The sequence below is a fragment of the Stenella coeruleoalba genome, assembly GCF_951394435.1.
Source record: "Stenella coeruleoalba genome assembly, chromosome: 15".
Lineage (NCBI taxonomy): Eukaryota > Metazoa > Chordata > Mammalia > Artiodactyla > Delphinidae > Stenella > Stenella coeruleoalba.
The window spans coordinates 28,537,123-28,561,745 of NC_137161.1; the positions used below are offsets into that span (position 1 = coordinate 28,537,123).

The 24,623-nt window shown below is 44.9% G+C and overlaps 1 protein-coding gene across 2 annotated transcripts in view; it reads left to right on the top strand.

The window, feature by feature from the left end:
- The first annotated feature begins 12,781 nt into the window (after positions 1 to 12,781).
- The window catches only part of STK35 (serine/threonine kinase 35), a 46,214-nt gene continuing 34,372 nt past the window's right edge, over positions 12,782 to 24,623 (top strand). For both annotated transcript variants that reach the window (XM_079944487.1, XM_079944488.1), the window contains exons 1-2: positions 12,782 to 13,526; positions 14,120 to 14,720. In XM_079944487.1, the coding sequence (XP_079800613.1) occupies positions 13,221 to 13,526; positions 14,120 to 14,720 (907 nt within the window). In that variant the 5' untranslated portion in view covers positions 12,782 to 13,220. The remainder of the gene's footprint in view (positions 13,527 to 14,119; positions 14,721 to 24,623) is intronic.

The window sequence follows — 24,623 nt, forward strand, 5'->3', positions numbered from 1 at the left end:
AAAATATTTTCAACATCATTACCATCAGGAAATGCAAATTAAAGTCACAATGAGGTATCACTACACAACTATTGGAATGGGTAAAAGAATAAATACTAATAACACCAAATGCTGGTGAGGATGCAGAGAAACCAGAAACTCATAAAGTGCTGGTAGGAATGTAAAATGGTTCAGCCACTCTGGAAAACGTACAGTGACTTCTTACAAAATTAAGCATGTGCTTACCATACTACCCAGCAATTGTACTTTGGGGCACTTATCCCAGAGAAGTAAAAACTTACATTCATACAAAAACCTGTCCATGAATGTTCATAACAACTTTATTCATAATAGCCAGAAATCAGAAACAATCCTAATGTCCTTCCACAGGAGAACAATTAAACAAACGGTGGTGCCTCCATGCCTAGAACACTCTTCAGCCGTTGCAGGGAACACACTAGTGATACATGCAAGAACATGGATGGATCGCGAGGGAACTATGCTGAGTGAGAGGGCCAACCTCAAAAGGTTACAGAGTGAATTATTCCACTTATATAATATTCTTGAACTGACAAAATAATAGAGCGGGAGAATAGGGGTTAGGGAGCGGAGAGGGAAGGAGGTGGCTGTGGCTACAGGAAGGCAGCACGAGGGATCCTTGCGAGGGGACTACTGCTCTGTATCTTGACTCTGGTAGAGGTCACGCAAATGTACACATGCGATAGAGTTGCACAGAATTAAACACACACACACATACATGTAAAACTGGTGATATCTGGATAAGATGGGTGGATTGTATCACTGCCAATTTCCTCTTTGTGATATTGTACTAACGTTATGCATGATGTTACCACCGGGGGAGACGGGGTGAAGGGTACACAGATCTCTCCATATTATTTCTTATAATTGCACGTGAATCTACAGTGATCTCAAAATGAAAAGTTTAAATGAAGAACTGAGGGCCACAAAGAGATTTTCATTTATGTAGGCTATATCAACTGGTATTTACTATATTTGAAATTAAAATAGAAACTTTTTTTTTTTTTTTTGCAGTACGCGGGCCTCTCACTGTTGTGGCCTCTCCCGCTGCGGAGCACAGGCTCCAGACGCGCAGGCTCAGTGGCCATGGCTCACGGGCCCAGCCTCTCCGCGGCATGTGGGATCTTCCCGGACTGGGGCACGAACCCGTGTCCCCTGCATCGGCAGGTGGACTCTCAACCACTGTGCCACCAGGGAAGCCCTGTCCGTATTCTTATTAAAATAATACGGCTTCGCTAAAAGTGTCTCTTGAAAGGAAAGAGAAGATTGTTGCCAGGCAAGTGGACGAACACAGAGCACCTGAAGGCATTGCATTAGGTAAGATGGTCAATTGTGATCATGCAAACCTCAGGTAACACTGAGCTAAATAAAATGGAAGTTTATCTTTTTCTGTTTTCACAGTCTAGGCTAAGTGGTCTTCTGGCTTCTGTGGTCACCCCACAGTGTCAGGGTCCCAGACGCATCCCTCCTGATGCTCCACCACACCTGAGGCCCAGCCCTCACCTGTTTTCGTGGTTCAGAACCACCACGTCTGCCTTCCAGCCGGTGGAAGTAGGCAAGCAGAAGGCTGGGTGGGCATGCTCCTTCCTTCAGAGGGTACAATTCGGAAGTTGCACACTTCATAAACCATCTGCCAGAACATAGTTTCAAGGGAGTCTGGGAAATGCAATTTTAAAATGCGAGCTTTGGCATTTCCCTGGGGGTCCAGTGGTTAAGACTCCACGCTTCTACTGCAGGGGGCATGGGTTTGATCCCTGGTCAGGGAACTAAGATCCCACATGCCGCGTGGGGCGGCCAAAAAGAGAGAGAGAAAAAAAAAAGAATAAAATGCGAGCTTCTATTGCTCTATAAGAAATTGGGGGACAACTAGAGGTTTCTGTTCCAAGCACAGAGGTGAGAAAGTGGAGGGAGGTTTGAGAAGCCAGTAGCTAGGTGTGTTTAGAAGTTGTGGGACACAGAAGGAAATATAGTAGGAAAGGTGGGTTGGAGCCACATGGTGGAAAGGGGCCACTTCATTCTGTAAGGCAGTGGTTTCAAACTTGAGTGCACAACAGCATCACCCGAGGGCTTGTTGAAGCTTAGCCCCGCCTGCAGAGTGTCTGATTTAATAGGTCTGCAGAGGAGCCTGAAAATGTACATTCCTAACCAGTTCGAGGGGATGCTGGCACTGCTAGTCCAAGAACTTTGATAAATGTGGAACCACAGAAAGTTTTAGAGAGGAGAGCAAGATGACAAGGCCTGTATTTCAAAAAGCTGATTCTGTTACAACGACAGGGAACAAGCTGTACTAGAGCTTCCCAGAGCACTAGAGCTTCTCACCCTCTTGATCCTTAATGTTCCTGAGAAACTTCACTCAAGAAAACCAGGGATGATAAAGAGCCTGCAAAGCAGAGTTCACGGGAATCCAGTGCCCAAGGGCCATTCTCACACCTGAGTTTTTCCATCAGTAATAATAATGAGGACCATTTACCTATCCAGGGTGCCAGATGGCACAGATTGAAAAGTCGGACCATGTCCCAAGGCTGTGGGGATTCATGGACTCGCCTACACCATGGGTTGGAGAGAAAATTGGTACAACTCCTGAAAGGCAATGTGACAATCAAACCAGAACTCTAAATGCCTATACCCTTTGACCCAATGGTTCCATTTCCAGGAATTGAGTCTACCGATACACTCGTGTTTGTGTGCAAAAGACAGGTTATTCAATGCCCATTGTGCTGGCAAGGGATGGGGAAAAACCTGAATGTCACCCACAGAGGGCTGGTTAAATAAACCATGGTGCATCCAAAAATGGAGAAATGGGCAGCCCTTAAAAATGACAAGTTAGGGGCTTCCCTGGTGGCGCAGTGGCTGAGAGTCCGCCTGCCGATGCAGGGGACATGGGTTCGTGCCCCAGTCTGGGAAGATCCCACATGCCGCGGAGCAGCTGGGCCTGTGAGCCATGGCCGCTGAGCCTACATGTCCGGAGCCTGTGCTCCGCAGCAGGAGAGGCCACAGCAGTGAGAGGCCTGCGTACTGCAAAAAAATAAAAAAAAATAACAAGTTAGATCTATGTAAGCCAGTTTATAATAATCATAGATAGATATAGAGATAGAGAAGTATATGTCTTGTTGTGTGTGTGTGTGTGTGTGTGTGTGTGTGTGCGCGCGCGCGCGCGCGTGCACGTGTCAAGGGGCAGAACACTGTTGTAAAATGCTGCCGTTTAAAAATATATACAGGACTTCCCTGGTGGCACAGTGGTTAAGAATCCGCCTGCCAATGCAAGGCACACGGGTTCAAGCCCTGGTCTGGGAAGATCCCACATGCCGCAGAGCAACTAAGCCCGTGTGCCACAACTACTGAACCTGTGCTCTAGAGCCCATGAGCCACAACTACTGAGCCCGTGCGCCGCAACTACTGAAGCCCATGCGCCTAGAGCCTGTGCTCTGCAACAAGAGAAGCCACCTCAACAAGCCCACGCACTGCAACGAAGAGTCGCCCCGCTCGCTGCAACTAGAGAAAGCCCACACGCAGCTACGAGGACCCAACGCAGCCAAAATAAAAATGTGTGTGAGTGTGTGTATATATATATAAATACATATATATTTATATATATACACATTTGTGGGACTTCCCTGGTGGTCCAGTGGGTAAGACTACTCCACACTCCCAATGCAGGGGGCCCGGGGTTCGATCCCTGGTCAGGGAACTAGATCCCACATGCGTGCTCCAACTAAAGGTCCCGCATGCCACAACTAAGAGCCAGCACAGCCAAAATTAATTAATTAATTAAAAACAAATATACCTATTAAGTATATATATACACATTCGTATACATGTATATATGGTTATATATGCAGAGCACATCTTTGAAAGGATTCTGAGAAACAGTCTGCCTTTCAGGATAGGAATTGGAATGGAAGTCCAGGTTGAGAAGGAAACTTACTTTTTACTGTAAACTTTTTTGTTTGATTTTTTTCAACCTGGTATATGCATTACTTTTCTAAATAAGTAAACATAGAAGCAGTGCCATGTGCTTTACATGCTTTATCTCACTAAGTTTTCAGAAAACCTAGAAGGGAAGTACTTTTGCTATTCACAAGGTACAGGGAGGTTAAATTATTTGGGGGAGGGGCCGAGGGGGGATAGAAGGAACCTTGATTTGTAAGGTTTGCCAGTTTCCATGGTGTAAATACTCCCTACCTGGCTGATTTCCAGCTGCTGCTGTGATGTCACTGAGCAGTGCTGGGGAGAGATGTGCACGAACAGCTCTCAGGAGCCTGGGGGAAGCAGCTCCAGCACAGCCTTGTAGGAGAACCTGCACCCCCAAACAAGCTACCATTGACTCTTCCCACCTCATACCTGAAGGGGTTGTCTTTCAAGAACAAAACAAATGTAAGCAAATATGCCACTTCAGGACCTAAGAGCAGCTTCCAGGGATCTTTATAGACGCTGGGGCATTTGTTTATGGTATAAACAACCTGCCTTGTTTTACAATAAATTTGAAACAGAAACCCAGAAATTAAAATTAAGCATCTGGGTTTTATATTTGCAAATTGCTTTGCCATTCTCTTTATGAAATACTGCACACAGCTATACAAGCATAAGGCAATAGAAGAACAATAAATTAATCAGTGTTAGTGTTCTGTCAACACAGCCCCACATTCTTATCAGGGCCAGCAATCTAAATTAGGAAAGTGGTTTAGAAACTTACCCGGTGCTTTTATGGGAGAGGGTGGGTGAGAGGATCAGACAGACTGGGGTTCAAGCTGTGTTCCAGTTCTGCCACTTGTGAGGTGCCTCGGGCAAGTCACCTCACCTCTGAGTTTCAAGTTACTCATGTGTTAAGTGAGGATAGTGCCCACTATACAGATCTGTACAGGCAAGTTTGCCAAGTTTAACAGATAAGGTTAATGTGTCGTTTACACCTGGATATAAGGCAGGATGGTTTTCCCCAAAAATTATCCCTCAGAAGAAAGTGGGAGTTGCCTTATATTTAAGTTCTTACGAAGCCTCACAGTCTTTCATATTCCCTAGACTCTCTCAATAACTTTAAACAACGAAGTATTGTTTGCAAAAGACCAATTTATAGAAGTCACCTGAAGGAAGGGGTTTAAAAAAAAAAAAAAAAAAACCCAGTTTTTGACACAGATGTAGTCATTATACTAGGGGCTGATCTCATACCCCTTGTAAAGATGCAAGCCTTATAAAGAGGACTTTAAAAGTAATCCATTAAATGTTAGGATGTTGTGATCACAAATATAAACCAATAGGGCAAACAGAAGAACAACACTGTCCTAAGACTGAGTGAACTGGGACTTTAAGGATAAAATATGTCAATGACAGCATTATATAAGGGCTCAGAAAGTGCTGGATCACAAACAAATTAGGAGTGAAATGTATGTGATCTAGAAAGTGAGTTGGGTGATTCAGAAACTATCCCTAGTGATAATAAAGATAAGAGATCAAAGATGCACAGGACAAGATGAAATAAAGCTGTTTCGTAAAGTGTCAGATTAGGAAAAAACCCAATATTTCTAAATTAATATATTAGTTATTAATATATAATATATTTAAATAACAGTATTTAAATAATATATTAATAATCTTGAAAGCATGTGCATACCTAAAATAATAAATTAAATATTATACATAGACATTTGATTATTTCATCTACAGCCTTAAGAATTTATATATTCAAGACGGCCCTCCAAATATTTTCTTTTTTGCAACCTTCTCACTGTGAAATATGGGAGGATATTTTATATCCCCACTTTATATTGGGGATCACCTAACATTGAGACATGTATGTACAAACACTTAAAACCCACAAAGCTCTGTGTGGTTTGTGACAGGTACTGTTACAGTTGTTAATATTATTTTTATCACGATTGCTCTCCCACAAGCTGGGCTGTTTGGTTGTGCTGTTCTAAGCATTACCTGGATTGGAATTTCCTGATCATCCACATCCTACCTGTGTGATCTTGGGCAAGTTGCCTAAACTCTCTGTGCCTCAGTTTCCTCATCTATAATACAGAGATAATAATATCAATAGTATCTCAGAGGGTTAAGAATTCAGTAAGTTAGTATATGTAAGAAGTGTATGAATCAGTGCCTAGTAAGTACTTCTTAATTGTTTGTTGGAATCATTATTTTCACCAATGGAAAACTATAACTATTTAGAAACATAGCAGTTTTCCTCACAACACCAGATTTTACCAGCAGAGAACTTGTCTTATTCATCTCTGGATCCCCAACTCACACACAGGGCCTAATGCCCACTAAATGTTGGTTGAACCAATAATAGTAAGTTCTATAGAGGAAGAGAGACAGTGTATAATGTTCAGGCCCTGCATAGCACCTGGTTCCATTAGTTGAAAGAGGAAATTTTGAGTGTTGATACCTATGGCGCAGCCTCATTTCTCTCTGGCCAACCAAAATCTAAAGGAAAGTCACAGTGCAATAGAACCAGAAAAGACTGAGCACTGGCTGCTTCTTTCTGGTCCTCACAAGACTCTATGTTCCTCCATCACAGGAACTGGGTTTCATTCATCTCAGTCCCTAATCCAGCAAACAGTAGGAACTTAATCAGTACTCACTGAGCAAATGAGCGATGAGATGCAGTCTGCATTATTGCACATTCTTTTTAAACTGAATTTTATTGTTTTTTCATATCTACAAAAAAGTACTTAAAAACTAATACCAAAAATATGTACGTAAAACGTTCAAATAATACAGAAGTGTTGAAAGAATCACCTAAAGAGAATTCTTCTTGGCATCTAGAGTATTATTTATCCAAATATTTCCTTTATGTATGTAGAAACTAACACGTAAGTACATGTAACATGTAAGTACCACGAGCTTTGGAATCAGGTATGCCTTGGTTTGAAACCAAGCTCCATCACTTCTTAGTGCTATGGCCTTGAAAAAGTCACATAACCTCTCTGTGCCTCAGTTTCTATGGAAAATGGAGATAATAATGAAACTTACCCTACAGTGTATTGGAATAAATAAATTAATATGTACAGAGCACTTAGGACAGCTCCCAATACAGAAAAACAACTCAATGAAGGCTAGCAACTATTTATATATATTTAAACAAAATTTGAGGTTATACTATAGATCCTAGTTTACATTTGCTTTTTATATAACAATAAGTTGTGAATACTTGTTCACAACATATACAATATGTTGTGAATACCTGTTCTGTAGCATATACAGAGCTAACTCCTTTTTGATGGCTACATTATATGCAAATATGTGGCTGTATGTAACTAATCCCATCTCTGGCACTTGAGTATTTCTAATATTTTATTATTACAAATGACCACAATAAAAATTCCTGCAGCACATATATTTTCCACTAATGGGTAAGTATTTCTATAGGATAAATCCTAGAAATGAGATTGCTGGTTCAAAGTGTATGGATTTTTAAATATATTAATAGACAAATTTTCAAATTGCCTTCCTAAAAGGCTGTATGCTTCATACTTTGATCAATGAGTGTACCTTGGTGCCTTATGGTTGTGTACCTTTCAACCAGATTCCCCAATAGTTTATTTTGAATGTCCCAGTAGTTATAGAATCAAGGACTTTGCCCTGCTAGCTCACTGTATTCCTTTACCTTTCTAAAAACCATAAACAACTCCTAAGAACTTAGCAACCAATTTTCTACAGCAAATACTCAGATGATAGCCTGACAAAGAATTTCTATGACATTCCAGAAGGGAGAGGAGGAAAGGTTGGAATTTCGGAGCCCTGAAGTGGCTGATGGGAAGAACATGTGAAATGAGAACAATCCGTTAAGTTTGGGAAACAGGGTGGCTGTATCTGCTTCCATCTTTGTTTTCTGTGACTCAGACCCTTGTTAAATAAACAAGAGGCTCTCTCTGTTGAGTCTCAGTGGGTGCAATATCTCTAGTGTGGTGTCCCCAGGGTGTGATTTGGGTACTTAACTACTTGTTAATCGCTTCTAGGCGATTCAAGGACAAGAGGAGCACCTCATGGCCAGAAGCTGAACAGCGCCACCAAGCTGACAGGCTGTTTCAGTGGTGGCCAAAGCCCACACCCACTCTTATTTTTAATTTCAATTTCAATCCAAGTAATAAATATACATAATGTTTAAGAGTTAATTACTACTACGAGTTAGATACTATTACAAGGCTTATAACAAAAATCCCCTTTCTCACCACTAAGTCCCATCCCATGAAGCAATAACTCATCTATGTTTACTTCTTTATACCTGACTATGGTGTCACTTCAAGATTTTCAAATTTTAGACCTTTTCTATTAACTTACAGCTATGGAGAATAAAAATTTAGTCTCTCCCTCCCTCTCTCTCTCTCTCTCTCTCTCTCTCTCTCTCTCTCTCTCTCACACACACACACACACACACACACACACACACACACACACACACACACACACACACACACACACCCTCCTGCTCCAATTTTCCCAAAATAATTATATCATAATTTCTGGTTAAATCAATGTACTGTTCTTACATTATAATGACAGTGTAATATTATTTCCAGCTGAGTGTTGTAGTTTATGATGATTACAATGTTCTTCTTACAAATTGTCTTTGTTTTCTTGGCTTTAATAATCACCTTGGCTTATTTGCTTAGTTTTCTGTGAGTAGCTCCAATCCATCCTCAAATTCTTTGCCAGAACTCCAATCCTCTACAATTGCCTCAGCTTTGTGCTCAGTCTAGGGGCAGTATAGTGTAATGCAGTGGTTCTCAAAGTGTGCTTCCCAGACCAACAACGTTAGCATCAGCATCACCTGGGACCTAGTGAGGCATGAAAATAATCAAGCCCTACCCAGGACTTACTGGTTAGCCGCTCTGGGGGTGGGGTCCAGCAATCTAGGTGATGCTGAGGTGCACTTGAGCTGGAGAACCGCGGTTTGTGTAAAAGTTAAGAGTTTGGGCACCAAAACCCAAGGCTGCTGGGGATCAGATTTCAGCGATTCCACTTGCTTGTAATGTGACAGCTTCCAAGTTCAATCTTCCCATTCATAAAATGGGGTCAACCGTATCTCCCTGTAATTGTTGTGAGCTTTGGGCTGTTAGGAAGCATGACAGGCTCCAGTTTTTCTTGCGGACAGCCCTCCTGGAGCCTCTGAAATCCAGTTCTATCATGCGAGGGGAGTTCAAGCCAATGGCATAGCCTCCCCACAGCCCTCCCCAGCGTCCCCCACTCAGAGTACACCCTCCACTGAGGCACCCACCTCAAGCTTCCATCCTTCAGAACATCCACAGCCGCTCTGAGGTCCCCCTCCCATACCCCATATCAGCTTCTCTCCCCTTAACCCCTTCCCATCCTCAGCTCCCCTGCTACAACCGCCATTTCAGACGATTCTCTGACAGGGCCCGGTGCCACCTCCAGCCCCCAACCCTCAACTCCCAAGCCCCCTCCTCATTCCCACTACCCTCTGACCCAGCCCACTGGAGCAGTCTCAGCCTTCTCCCAGCTTCCATCCCTTCCACACTCCTCCACTCACCCAACCTTTCCTTCCCAGCCCAGAGCCTACTGCTTTCCCAGAGAACCCCTCCCCCCACCTCAGGGCCAGCTGCCCCTTGGGCGTTCTTACCCACTGAAGTAGTGGGGATGGGAAGGGAGCATCACCATTCTGCTTCCACTACTCTTCCCTATTCCCTGCGCTGCAGTCACACTGGCCGCTTTGGGTGCGACATCTCAGGGCCTTTGCACCTGCTCTTCCCCCTGACATGGAATGTTCTTCTAGTTGGTATGCATTACTGCTCCTTAGCAGTAATTCCCACCCAAAGGTGACCACTGATATGATTTCTGCAGCCACAGATCAGTGTAGCTTGCCTTTACATTAATGGAATCAAATAGTATGTACTCTTTTTCCCCATTTTTTTTACAACTTTATTGAGGTAAAGCTGCAAAAATGATGTACAAAAACTGCACTTATTTAAAGTGTACAGTGTACACTCTGAAGTGTTTTGAACATATTCCCCCCTTGAAAGTATCACAAGGTAATTTCAAGATAACGAACATATCCATCCCCTCAAAAAGTTTCTCAAGTCCCTTTGTATTCCATCCCCTCTCCCCCACCCCAACTACTAATCTGCTTTCTGTCACCATAAATTCGTTTGCATTTTCAAGAATTGTATATAGAATCATCAAGTATATACCCTTTTGTTCCTGACTTCTTTCACTTAGCATAATTATTTTGATTCATCCATGTTGTATCAATACTTCATTCCTTTTTTTTTCCCCCCACTGAACAGCATTTCTTGGTACAAAAATACCACAATTTGGTTATCCCTTCATTTATTGATGAACATTGGAGTGTTTTCCAGTTTGGGACTTATAGAAAAAGCCACTATAAACATCCTTATGCAAGTGTATTAGTGAACACAGGTTTTTATTTATCTTGGGTAAATACCTAGGCATGCAATTACTGGGCTATAGGGTAGATATATATTTAACTTTATAAGAAACCGCCAAACCTTTTTTCTCCAAAGTGGTTGTACCATTTCACATTCTCACCCATTGGCTTAAATTTGACATCAGTCATGTTCCTGACAGCTTCTGTACTTACTCCCTCTGCCTGAAATGCCTTTCCACTAGTTTTAGCATGGCTGGCTTGAGGTCTCAGCTTGTGTCACTGTTATAGATTTAGTTGTTATAGACTGGTATAGACTTAATTCCCCCCTTCCCACCATTGCCAAAATCATATGTGGAATTCACAACCCCCAGTACCTTAGAATGTATCAATAATACATTTGGGGATAAAGTCTTTAAAGGGGTGATTAAGTTAAATGAGCCAGTTAGGGTAGGCCCTAATCCAATACGACTGTGTCCTTATAAGAAGAGGAAAAGATATCCCCACAGAGAAAATGTCTTATGAGGACACAGCCAGAAGGCAGCCGTCTACAAACTAAGGACAGAGGTCTCAGGAGAAACCAAACCTGCCAACACTCTGATCTTGGACTTCTAGCCTCCACAATTGTGAGAAAATAAATTCCGTTAAGCCACCCAGTCAGTGGTATTTTGTTATGGCAGCCCTAGCAAACTAATACAGAGGCCTTTCAATCAGCATTTTGTAACCATGGGAGTAACTGACTCAGGCAAGAACCATAAATGAATGCTAAAACCAGTGGGTGAGAGTCTGATGAAGAACAGGGTAGTCTCAAAATATCTTCCCACAAGACACTTAATAATTACAAAGGGAAAAATAGTAACTTTTCAGTGTAGTACCTTGGCAGACACCACCTTAACCAAATGATCAAAGTGAACATCATCAGTATAGGAATAAAAATATGCCATGTGCCTCCTGATGTGGTACACTGAGGACACAACTCCTTTCAGTGCCATTCCTACCAAAAATGCATAACCTAATTCTAATCATGAGAAAATACCAGACAAATCTAAACTTAGGGACATCTACAAAATAACTCACCAGTACTCTTCAAAAATGTTAAGGTCAGGGCTTCCCTGGTGGCGCAGTGGTTTAGAGTCCGCCTGCCGATGCAGGGGACACAGGTTCGTGCCCCGGTCCGGGGAGATCCCACATGCCGTGGAGCGGCTAGGCCCGTGAGCCATGGCCGCTGAGCCTGTGCGTCCGGAGGCTGTGCTCCGCAACGGGAGAGGCCACAACAGTGAGACGCCCGTGTACCGCAAAAAAAAAAAAAAAAAAAAAAAAAGTTAAGGTCATAAAGGACAAAGAAAAGCTGAATAATTAACTGCCTTTCTAGAGTAAAGGAAACTCTGGAGTCATGACAACTAAATGCAAAATGATCCTGACTGGATCGTAGGAAATAGCTATATTATTGGGACAATTAGCAAAATTTAAATATGGAAGGCATATTAAAGAATTGCATTATTGTCAAAATTCTTGATTTTGATAATTGTACTGAGATTTTGCAAGAGAATATCCATGTTCTTAGGAAGAACACACAAAAATATTTAGGAATGAAAGGGAATGATGTCTGAAATTTAGTGTAAAGTGGTTTTGGGGGAAAAGAAAATACAAAAACATATTATATATAATACATACACAAACAAATACACAAGAGAGAATATGATAATGCAAATGTAGTAAAATATAACAAATTATTATTATGGTTAAAAATATGAGATTCTTTACTATTCTTGTAATTTATATGTAAATTTGAAATTTTATCCAAAAGAAGTTAAGTTTTTAGTGACCACACTAACAAAGTGGCCTGTTCCCAACCCCCAGGCACTCTTTAGCTCATTCTTTTCCTCTATTACACTTACATTGTCAAAAATGATCCTATGTATTTATTTAATAATATCTAACATTTAATGTGTGCAAGGCCCTGTCCTATTCTAAGCGCTTTAACTGTCTAACCTCAGTGAATCCTTCAACTACTGTTCTTCCCATATTACAGATGAGGACAAGAGACACTTAAGAAAGTGTTATGTGCACAAAGTCACCCATATGATTTGACGAGGCACAGAACCTCAACTAAGGTAGAGACTGTCTTGTTCGCCGCTCTTTCCCCAACAATTTAGAACAAAAACGGTGCCTAGCACATTACAGGCACTCAATATCTGTAGATTCAGTTTACAAATATGGAGCACCTACTCGGCACTGAGGTACAAAGCAGTAACAAAATATTTAAAGATTCATGTCTAAATGGAGCTTACATTCAGCACTCTCAGCCCTGCACCCAATTAGCCACTTCAGATTTATATCAAAATCTAAATATTTATATATTAATATTTATTTATATATTAATATTTTATATAATATATATATTTTTTATTTGGGGCTATCAACCCTGGGAGGCAAGGCCGAGTCTACCCATTTTTCAGAAGGGGAAACTGAGGCTCCAAGTGGGGCAATGTTTTGCCCAGGATCAAGGGACTTAATAGGAGACTGGGCGTGGATTCCATCCCAGTGCGGGCGGTTCCCAGGCAAGACCTATGAATCAATTAAACCGACCAATCCAATCAACCAATCAGTATTTATTAGGGCCTACTGGGTACAGCTCCTCTTCATGCAGCGCAGGCAAGGAAGAGAGGAGGTTGCGGTGCGCAGGCGGCTGCGGAGACCGGAGGCCGCTGCCCGATCGCGGGAATTTGGCGCCAGTTTTTTGTTGGTTGGGTGTTCTCGCCTGTGATTGGGCCCCGGCCCCGCGTGGGCTCACCCGGCTGCTACTGGTCGGCCGACCTTGGCAAGACCCCGGCGGCGCAGTACTCGGCTGGCCTCCCGGGGGATGGGCCACCAGGAGCCCCCGCTGGCCCGAGTGCGGGCGGGACGTGCGGCTTATATAAAAAGGTTACGTAAAGGGCTCAGCTGGCGCGAACACGTGGAGAGCCGCGGGAGCCCTGACGCCCAGTTGTCCCTCGAGAGCACCGCTGCCGTCACCCGTACAGCAACAGGCTCTGTCGCACGCCCGACCCGGGCCACGGTCTCTCGCCCGGCTAGGTACCCGAAGCAGCCCTGGCCCGGAGCGGACCACCCCCAGCTGGGGGCCTTAGAGGGGAAACGCGCTGCCCGGAAGTGGAAGGGCGCAGGCCAGGTAAGGGCGCGGTCCGCGGAGTGAAAGCTAGCACCCAAACTGGAACTACGCCCGCCGCCTCGGGCGTCTGGGGAGGGCAGTTGGGCCCCCGGTTGGGCGCGCTCAGGGACTCCGGACTTTCAAGCCAACCCCTTACACCCGCAGCCCGGCGGGACTTGGGTCGGTCCGCTGGGCTCCGCTCCGGCTTAATTCAATGGACTGTTTACACCCGGGAGAACACAGGGCGGGACGCGGGGAGGGGCATCCCAGAGGGAGCCAAGCGGAAAAAAGATCTCCACAGTCCGAATTTCTTCTTAAGGGCGATTTTCGTAAGTCACGAAAGCTGCGAGTCCTTGTTTCTCGTATTGCTATACAATAAGTTAACTGAAAAGGCGGGGAGTTTCTGCTTTTCTTTCCGGCTCCCCCTCTGAGCCAGTGCCCCGTGGTTTCGTCTTTCCCGCTTTCCCCTCCCCTCCCCCGTTCAGTCAGCAGCCGTGCCTTCCGTCTTAAAGGGGCCGTGGCGGCCGGAGGAGGAGGTGGTGGGACGCCCTGAGGCCTGCGCTGCTTGCCTCCCGGCCTTGGCCTGGTCGTTTAACCGATTCCTTCGCCCGCAGGTCACAATCCAGGGTCCCGCTCCTCCGCGTCCCGGGGCCGGACGGAGGGATGAGGCAGGGGGGTCCCGGGCAGCGCCGTTGCTGCTCCCCCCGCCGCCCGCAGCCATGGAAACGGGGGAGGAGGACGGCGCCCGCAGAGGTACACAAAGCCCCGAGCGGAAAAGGCGAAGCCCAGTGCCGCGGGCGCTCAGCGCAAAGCTGAGGCCGGCGGCTGTGGCCCAGGCCATGGATCCGGTGGCGGCCGAGGCCCCGGGCGAGGCCTACCTGGCGCGGCGGCGGCCGGAGGGCGGCGGCGGGTCGGCGCGGCCGCGCTACAGCCTTTTGGCGGAGATCGGGCGCGGCAGCTACGGCGTGGTGTACGAGGCAGTGGCCGGGCGCAGCGGGGCCCGGGTGGCGGTCAAGAAGATCCGCTGCGACGCCCCCGAGAACGTGGAGCTGGCGCTAGCCGAATTCTGGGCCCTGACCAGCCTCAAGCGGCGCCACCAAAACGTCGTGCAGTTTGAGGAGTGCGTCCTGCAGCGCAACGGGCTAGCCCAGCGCATGAGCCACGGCAACAAGAGCTCACAGCTTTACCTGCGCCTGGTGGAAACCTCGCTCAAAGGTAGGAATGCCGAGGGCCGCCCTGGCCATGCATGGCCTGGACCCACGAATCTGCTGGGCTCGCCCCAAACTGACCCCTAGACCCTGGTCCCGGTTCTGTCGCCCTGGACCCGACACACCCTCCTTTCCGGGGCAGATATTCGGGCCGCCCTCTCCTCTCCGGATCCATGATTAGTCCCCGGCACTAATGTTAGCTGGTATTTTAATAACAAGGGCTCATTAAGTGCTAACCATTGTCGTAGGAAGTGCTCCATAAGTGTGAACCATTACTATGAAACGTGTAGCACTTTTAAGGTCGGACTTGGGAGTGGAGGGCGTTGGGTTCAGAGTCGGTGGAAGAACTGCCGAGCCCCCTCACACTCTAGGGCCTCTTCTGTTTCCCTCCCAAAGCAAACAAAAAAACTTTGCTGGACCCACCCACACCCGCTCCCTGTCTGGTTCCAAAAATCCTGACACCCTCCGGCTCCACCCGGCTAACTCTTGTTTCCTGGTCTTCCTTTTCCTCTGAGACCCCCACCCCCCACCCCCCACCAGCCCTTCATCCCAGGGCAGTCAAGCAAACCGGCAGTTTTCAGCCTAGGTCCTCTAGGGGCCTGCAGAATAATAACTCCACAGGTGGGTCGAGAGCTGTCACACAACACACCTAACATCTTTTTCTTCCCTTTTACAGCCACCCTCTGAGGCTGGCTTCCAAGTGGTTTTATTTATAGGGACGATGGGGCTCAGTGAAGCAAGGGGATTTTGCAGTCCTGGGAGGGCTAGTCCTGGTTTCGGGGTTTTAACTGCAGTTAGGGAGTGTGTGCATCCTGAGTGCTCACGTGCCTTGTTCAAACTACAAGTAGCCAAGGGTCTGTTCATAGAAGAGAGAGCCAGTGGACTAGGAAGGCCTGAGGAGACTTCCTCAGGGGAGAAGTTGCTAATCTGAGACCCAGCTCTGCCCTAGATCTCTTACAGAGTGACTTGAGGTATAACTTGAAAAGTAAATCCTCTTCTCTTTCTATAAGTGGAGAAACTAAGGTTTAGAGGTGAACGAACCTAAGTTGATGAAGGTTAATCAGCTTGTAAGGGAGGTATGGTTGTACTCCTGGTTTGTTTACAATTTTTCATAGCTTAAGCGATGTGAACTTAGATCTGTCTTGATTCAAGGCCTCAATCCTTTTAAAAGGTGTAATGGTTTCCTCCCTCCCCAAAGGATGATCTAGGTCTGACCTTAGTAAGAGCAGGTAGGATTTGGGGTGGGGTTGGATAGGGCGTTTTGTTTGGAGCTTTTGCCTGACTATCCTCCAGGCCCATCCCAAGAGAACTCCTGGTCCTGTTTCAGGTCAGTTGTTTGACAGCGGATTGAGGACATGCTCAATATTACCCAGGGTCCTTTTTCAAAATAGGCTTCTACTTTTTATGCCCATCCCTGCCCCATCCATCCTGAAAAGCCCACCCTCTCTCCAGGGTAAATATATTTGTTTTGAAAAGACTTTTCCAGGAGATTCTTTCAGCTTACCTGTATTCTACAGGCTCTTCACTTCACTCTCAGACTGTCTTTTCTGTGGTTAATGAATGGTCTGGACTTCCAACTTACATGACTGCCTTGGGATGTAGGAGTTTGCTTTTCCAAAGGATCCTCTTCTATCCTCAGCTCATTGATACCAGTTTTGAAACTTCAACCTGGGTTGGAAGTCTTTGTTTTGTGTCCCTACGTATACTGTTCAAACTTTCCTCACTTGTAGAATTTGTCAAAACTCCGCAGTAAACAGTGGCAGCATAACACAGGCTTTGGGGTTAGACTCACTTTTAGTCATAGTTTGTCTCAGCTGACTGCATGGGACAAGTTGTTTCAAACCTGTGGGGAGCATTCCTTTACTAATAGGGTGAGGGTTCCTCTGTCATAGGGTTGCTGTGCAGCCTGGGAATGTCAACAAGTGCTCCAGATGAGGAGAAATTTGCTGCTTCAGTAAGTTCAGGTTACGTTTTGAATCTTCTTCCACTGTCATCCCCTTCGAAATTCACAATGTTCCTGTTCAAGTTTCCCAAACTTGACCATGGAACACATTCTGTTTCCTGTACTGTAGGCAGCGCCAAGTTGACAGAAACACTGGTATTTTCTTCCTCCCTTTGTGAACTAAAACTGAGGCCTAAAAGAAACGAAGTATTTTGCTTTAGCCCACATACTTAATATGTCCCTTTTAGTTATTTGGAGTCTTAAATATATGAGCCTCTACTATGGGTCAGTTAGTATTCTGGGCTTAGGGAGAGAGCAGTAAAGACGATGCATGTTGCCTCTGCTTATAAACTGATATTCAGATTTATGTGTCAAGTGTAAAGTTAACAAGCAGTTAACAGGCGTTAAGCTTTTTGCTATCAGTATTAAAGTGGAGAACAAATATCCAAATTACTCCAGGTTAAGTTTTCCTGACTTCAGCTTCCAAAATTTAGCAGTCCTGATATGCCGCCGGGGCAGATTCCTTCTAGTTTGCAAGTAATCTGGTTCAGCTCTGTCTGTAAACAGATGCGGTCACCTCTTGCCCCGACTCCTGCAATTTAGGATAATTTTGAATAGACTGAAAAGTGTTAATCTGCCTTAAAGTCTCAATGAACCAAATCCACAAACTTTTACTGAGGTCCCTATGGTGGTATTTGCAGAGGAAAAAAAAAAACTCTTTGTCCCAAAGGAATTAATTTGAAGTTTGAGGACACGTAGAAGACTCAAATGCTAATCAAGGTCATGGAAGAAAAGGCAAGTTGGCTCATTAATGGCTTTGTTCTGTGTTGTACATATTAACAAGAATGAGAATCAGGAGTTAGCCAGAAGTTAGCAGAGAAGGTGGGCTTTGAAAGAAGGGGGCCTAGGAACACATGAATAGGTAGAGAAGAGACTGCTATTTATTTCACAGTTTGGCCAAATAGAGAACAAATAGAGAATGGTTGTCTGTCTCCTTTCTCCTCCCCCCTCTCCAAGTATCAACTCCACTAGAAGGCATTTCTCTAGTTTTAAAAAATTATGTATGAATAAACCAATATCAAAAAAGGGGTAAGGGGACTTCTTAATGCAGTTCTTCATCTTCTCCACTTAGATAGACTTCTGTGTCTTATGTCTTTCCTTTCTCTCTGAACAAAGACCAAAAAGTCCTACCCAGAGCATTATATAGAGAACAGAAGTTTCAGACAGTCAATAGTGAGCCATCTTAGATGTCTGATCTGGCCTTCTATTTCACAGGGAAGGAAATTGAAGCCCAGAAAAGAGACAGGACTTGCCCCAGATGAGTTAGTGGTAGTATTCAAACCAGTCTCCCAGGCTTTTTTAAACCAGATTAACAATCCTGTAAATTATTTGGTTGATGGGTTGGTGGCTTTGTTTAACTTTTAAGAACTTTTAATTAAAAAAGGGTTAACAGTTTGCTTTTATCCCCTTGTTTCCATTGCCAAAGGACCCTGTCCTGATTGCACCTAAAACTGAATTCAAGATTACTGCCACTTAGACAGCAGGCATGCCAGAGCTCATTGTCAAACTCAGAAATTCTGATGCTCTCTACAAAGTGCACACTGATCCTTATACAAATAGCAGCAAATAAAGACAAAAAAAAAAAAAAATCCACAACAAACTGTCAAGGCTCATAAAACTGAATAATTAGAAGTTTGGAAAAGCCAGGAACCTAGCTTATCCCAACTTGGTAAAACGTGACATGTTCCGCTTGACCAATTATTTGACGTTTGCTGTACTCAAGATACCTGGAGGGGCTTTCACATGGGTGGGAATCTTGGCCCTTGCGAGGCAGTCTTGTCTGCACGCCGATGCACGGTGTGACTGTGAGCCATACACTGCACTAGAAGAAGCTATGCAGAGTTTCCTCCACGAGGCATGCAGAAGGCTTGGCCATGACAGTCGTGCAAGGTCATGAGTGGTGGGTGTCCCAGAAAACAGTAGAGGTTCCCTCTGGGAGCATAGAGGCCTGGGGAAGCAAGGAAGGAGGTAGACCTCAGGAAGCTGAGGGGGAGCCAGTGTCTTAGTGGATGGGTTGTTGGCCTGCAAACTCCTCTCAGCCCATTGAGAGCCCAGGGAAATCTTGGGCTCAGAGCTGGGTGCCCCCTTCCCAGGATGCTGGAAAGCACCTCTGAATTCTCTACTGCAGCTTTGGGGTCTCAGAGTTTAGAGATCCCTGGGTAAAGGCAGGGAGCTGAATGGTAGTCTTCGGCTACCCTGACCTAGATATAAAGGCAGCATTTAGGGTCCCGGGAAATGAATGGGATACAGTAGAACATTGGTATTGACTGGGAGTCGGAAGGTCTTAGTCCCAGTTTCACCCTGTTAATAAAAGCTAAAACTCACTGATTGCTGTGTGCCAAGAGCTGTTCTAAAGGCTTTATGCCTCTTAACTGTTTCAGTCTTCGTAACCACCTTTTGAAGTCAATACTATAATTATCCCTATTTTACGAGTGAGACAACTTGAGGCGCTGAGGTTAGTGGCATTGCCCGATGTATAGCAGCTAAGCAGAACCAAGCCAGGCTCCAAGCCCCGGCATTCTGGATTGAGTCCGCTTTCCTTCACAGCTGCGCTGCACTCTTGGGACAGGTGGCTTAAGTTCTGGGCTCTCCTGTTTTTCTTGTTGTTAAATGGGTGTAATCATATTTTACTCAGAAGCTAATGGCTACTATCTATTTTCAATTATGTGTTAACCAGTACTTGTGGCACTGCTGATTTCTACTGGTGCCTCCGCTAGGTCTCAGCTGCCAGGGACCCTCTGCCTCCTTTCTGTTCTGCTCTCGATTGTCTTGGGACAACCACACAGACTTTCCTTTTCTCTTGCTACTGACAGACTGCTTTCCTTCTGTGTGCATTGGGGGTTTTAGATACCAGCCCCAGGAGATAGAAGCAACACTTACTTGAGAGCTTTGATTAATTGGCATTGTATTGGGTAGGGCTTTTTACAGTGTAAGTACACTCTCAAAGAGAGCTTAGCTTCCCAATAGAACATCAGTTTATTTTCAGCTCGAACTTGGCTTTTGGTGGTATTTAGCCACGGGCCCTCCTCAGTAACTCACAAATTCTGGATGCTTACATAGTTGTCTTAATCTAAACATTCTTCATGCCCTATACTAGAATGTTCTCTGATATTTCTCTGTTTTAAGCCTCTCCAGCTAACAGTTCTCATCTTGATTCATTTCACCCAGTTATTGATCACCTACTCAATGTGTGTGAGGTGCATTGCGGGAGCCCAGAGACATGGTCTCGTTCCGCTGTGGTGCCCAGTCTAAGGGAGGAGGTGGGCACAGCACAACCAATGATACTTCACTGCAGCCCGTGAGAGGTGCTTTAGGGGGGACAGCTGGCAGGAATGTGGACTAAGTTTAGAGGAGGGAAGGAGGAGTTGTAAAAGGGTAAACCAGAAGTGAGCCTGGCACGCAGTAAGGCTAGGCATGTGGCAAGGACCATTGCACATGGAGAGAGAAACAACCAGGACTGCCCTACTCCCCAGTCTGCCTGGCCAGTGGAATCTGCATTTTTAACAAGAGCCTTGCAATGTTCCAAGTCCTAATAGCTAACCTTAGATTTTTATGGTTCATCCTCTCATTTAATCCTCTCCACTTTAGGTTGGAGTTTTTGTAACCTGGTTTTACACACAAGAAAATCAAGATCCATTAAGTCAAGTAACTTGTCCATTCCCACAGTGGTGAAAGGTCAGGCTCTAGGTTTATATCCAGATGTCTTTGCAATTTTTAACATGATTAACACCCAGTAGTTGTCTGCTCTGGTGTCCAGGCACCTTGCAAGAGGCTTCGTATGTCACAATTAAGCCTCCCAACAGCCCATTGAGGTAAGTGTCTCTTCCCAATTTATGGAAAATGAAATATTCATGGGGTCTTTTTTAGCAGTTTGCCCAGGGTCACATTAGCCATGAAAGTGTGGGAGTGGGTGGTTTTGACCCCAGGCCTGGCTGGCTCCTTCTCCTTTCCCCCTGGGCCTGAGAGTTCCTAACTGGCCTCTTGGCCTCTACAGGACACTGCATCTTGCCCTGGCAGCCACCCTGAGCGGGTGTGTTCCGTAGTGCACAAAGACATTTGATTAATGAAGTACTTTGAATTGAACACACCCTGTGGTGTTGACACTGGACCCAGCCTCTTTATAGTGACACAGCTCAAGGTCATTGAGGCTGGGAGGAGGGCTTGGTCTATGTGCTCATTTTGGGAGAATGTGCTGAATGGTCCTCATCTTCAGCATCTTCTCAGGACTGATCTTCTGAACCACTTCTTTAGTTAAAAGTTGTATATTAAAATTTTTATTTAATCAGCAGGGATAGCTATGGTCATAACAAATTCAAACCTCATTTCTGGATTCCTTTATAATATTTTCTTAAACATAACTTCCAAATTTTATATCTTATGTCTCACTTCACATTAAACATGCTTATGATGTGTTATGTGATCTTCTCTTTTGGCTTTTTAAGTAAATTTTGTTGAAGTAAAACATGGCCCTTTAAGCATTCAACTAAGTGGCAATGCCATTATTAACCATTAATTACTCGTGGACAGTTGTTCTAACTCCTTACTTGTACTGTGCTGTGTGGAATACCAGTTCTGTGTGTCTTTAGTGCTTGGTGTGCCCTTTTGTTGCTGGTAGTGGTAGGTTTTTGTTTTTGTTTTGCCTTTTTGGTACTCTTCTTTTAGAATAAATTCCTGGAGTGGGATTTTTATGTCGTGTTGAGCATTTTGAAGACTTGTGATAAATATTGCTGAATTGTTTATCTCAGCATGCTTATCAAAATCATAATTAATCCTCTGTGAAAAATGAATCAGTGAGTTATGTGGTTGGCCTATCAATACTGGAGACTTAAGGAACATTGAACTCCTTGGGGGCGTCCATAAGAGTACTTAAGGAGGAACTGTCACAGTGGGAAGTGGAACATCCAGGTGTTAACTTCTGCTGCAGGCAGTGAGAGGCAGCAGTAAAGCATCAGGGTTAGGAATCCAGGCTGTGGAGACTCTGGGGTCTGCCTCTGTGAGACTGTAGTGAGACCGAAGGCAAGTTACTTAATCTTTTGAGCCTCAGTTTCCTCACTTGTGAAAGGGTCATGTACGTAGATGCAAGTTGGGAGTAAGAAGAGAGAATTGGCTTCTTCCTTCCTTCCATCACATTTGAAGTGACGAGTTGCTCAGTTCTGTTGATTCTAAACCTCCAAGACCTTTCTCCCATCCCCTTCCTGCCTCCTCCCTGGCCAGCCCTCACTTCTTCAGCTTTCAGGACCTCCTGATGCATCTCTTGGCCTCTAGTCTGTCTTCCACTTCTAACTCTTCTTGCCTCCAGAGGGAACCTGTTTCGTCGATTCTCAGACGTGTTCTTCCACATGTTAACATCTCTGAAATCAGAACTCAGTCAGTGGCAAACCAGAGTGTTGTCAACAGCTTGGATGTCTTAACCTAAACGGTACATCTAACTTTACATTGGTGACTTATTAGTTTCAATAAGCAGCTTATCTTTCTAAAATACTTAAAGAACTTTTAGTCACTTCCCATTTCTTAGAGTTCACATTCTTGTAGTCTGCCAGATACCATTATGAGCAGACTCCAGCTTCACCTCCAGCCTCATTTCTCCCCATCTCCTACCACATCTCTTTTGTGATTACCCCAGGTTACGTGGGTCCCTCGCTGCACGCTTACACCCCCCTGTGCCGTGTGCTCACTCTCTTCACCCCAGGAAACACAGTGCATGAGCTGCTTACTCTCAGCCTGCCCTTCTCTCGTCCTAACCACCCTTCCCTACCCCTCAGGCAGAGCTGCCTCCTCTTCCTTATTCTCGTAGCTGCAGTCATTCTGCTTCCAATGGCTGGAAGCCTTCATAAGGGCAGAGGCTTTTGCTCATCGCATGTTTGGGGTCTGCCAAGCAGTGCATGCTCTAGCATAACTGTGTACTTATACTAGAGCATAGCAGATGCCAGCCATTATATAGGGGAGGGATAAACAACAAGGTTCTGCTGTACAGCACAGGGAGCTGTGTTCACTATCCTGTGGCAAACCATAATGGAAAAGAACATGTACATGTATAACTGAGTCACTTTGCTGTACAGCAGAGATCGGCACAACATTGTAAATCAACTATATTTCAATATAAAAAAAAAGTCGAATTTCTGGAGGATGCTTGGAAATAGGCTTATAAAATTCTGAGTATTTTGTATCCCTTTCCAGGAAGTGCCTGCCTTTCCACAGCTCATACTGACTTACCGTCATGCTGAGCCTCCTGACCTCAAGTTTCTGAATACAGCCCATTTTGTTGGGAGACTTCAGCCACTGCTTATGCCCATGAGTAATGAGATGCGAGGCACCTGCTTGATTTTTTTTAACTTTATTTTTTAAAATTTATTTATTTGGCAGCGCCGGGACTTAGTTGCAGCACTTGGGATCTTGATAGCCGAGTGTGGGATCTTTTAGTTACAGCATGTGGGACCTAGTTCCCTGACCAGGGATCGAACCCAGGGATCGCTCCTGCATTGGGAGCACCAAGTCTTAGCCACTGGACCACCAGGGAAGTCCCTTGCTTGATTTTTTTTTTTTAATTGTTTCCCTTTGAACTGTGGCGTAGGATATGTTTTGAAATACAGAGTTTATTTTGTGGTCTTCTGGCTACTGGACTTGGGAAAGGTAATAAAACGCCCCTGAAGGTAGGCCTGCCGCTGATCAAAGTGCATTTCTTTGCCCCCTGTAACCTGGGAGTTAGCACATTCTGGTGGAGGGATGTGGCTGTGCAGGATCGCACCTTACCAACCACTCACGGCTGTGATAAATAGTTCCTGGAACCCAGTGGGCTCTCAAAGGTTGATTTGCCACAAATCCTTATCACCTTCAAATAACACTCTCTTTTCTACAGCTCTGGGCAGCTAAATTTTCAGCCCTTTTTAGTCTTACAGAACTGTCAGATTTATACCAAACAAGGGAATTATAAAACTTAAGTAAATTTTGTTTGCTTCTATCAGTTCAAAAAACTGAATTTCATGGGAGGATTCTACTAGTGTCTGCATCTGTTTGTTCCAGTTTTACATCCCAAAACTGGGGAAGTAACCACAGGGTGGCTTCAGTGACCCACTGGGGTCGCTGTGAAACAGACCTGAGCTGAAACTCCACTGGTCACCTGACCTCTATTGGCCCCCTACCCTGACTGGACCATGGTGACGTTTTGAGTCTCCAGGAATTTGTGTCAGCTTAGAACCAGTGTTCGATAATCCCTGGAAGTTTGACCATTTTCCCTTCCCCAGTGCGCAGTCACCCTGGTAAATGAGACTTGGGCTTTGGCAGGTCAGAAGAGGAAAGTTACCTGGGAAATCAGGCACATGTCGAGTAGGTTAGCTTTCAGGCTGGGTCCTAAGGTACACATTCAGATGCACCTGCACAGATGTGGGGAGAGGGGTCACCTTTTACGTAGAGAGGTCACCCCAAATAAAAGTGGCCTGCTCTGGCTAGAATATGGATTTTAGCTATTACAGCCTGAGAAATGTGATATCATCATCCATTTTCATTTTCTGATCTCAGTTTCATCTTTTGCCTAACGTGTGAAAGCTGTATTCTCTGGCCTCCAGCATTGAGAGTATTGAAATCCGTGACTTGCTAGGACTTGGCTGGGGTCTGGTGGGAATGATGATGTAGGAGATGGTAAAGGATGTGATTCCCCCAAAGTACCTTATACTCTGCCGACTGTGATGTAACTCAGGAGTATGTGGTGTAAGTGTCATTCTCATTTGATGGATGAGAAGACTGAGTCTCAGAGGTTCAGGGACTTGCCCCAGGTTCTAGCTATCTTCCCATCATACTCAGTCTCGAAACCACCCAGTAAACCGGGGGCAGAATTGGGGTCTCAAGCTAGACTCCTGTCTTCTGGTCTTCTATTACTCTTCTGTTACTGTGTGCTCTTCTACTACTTGCTTC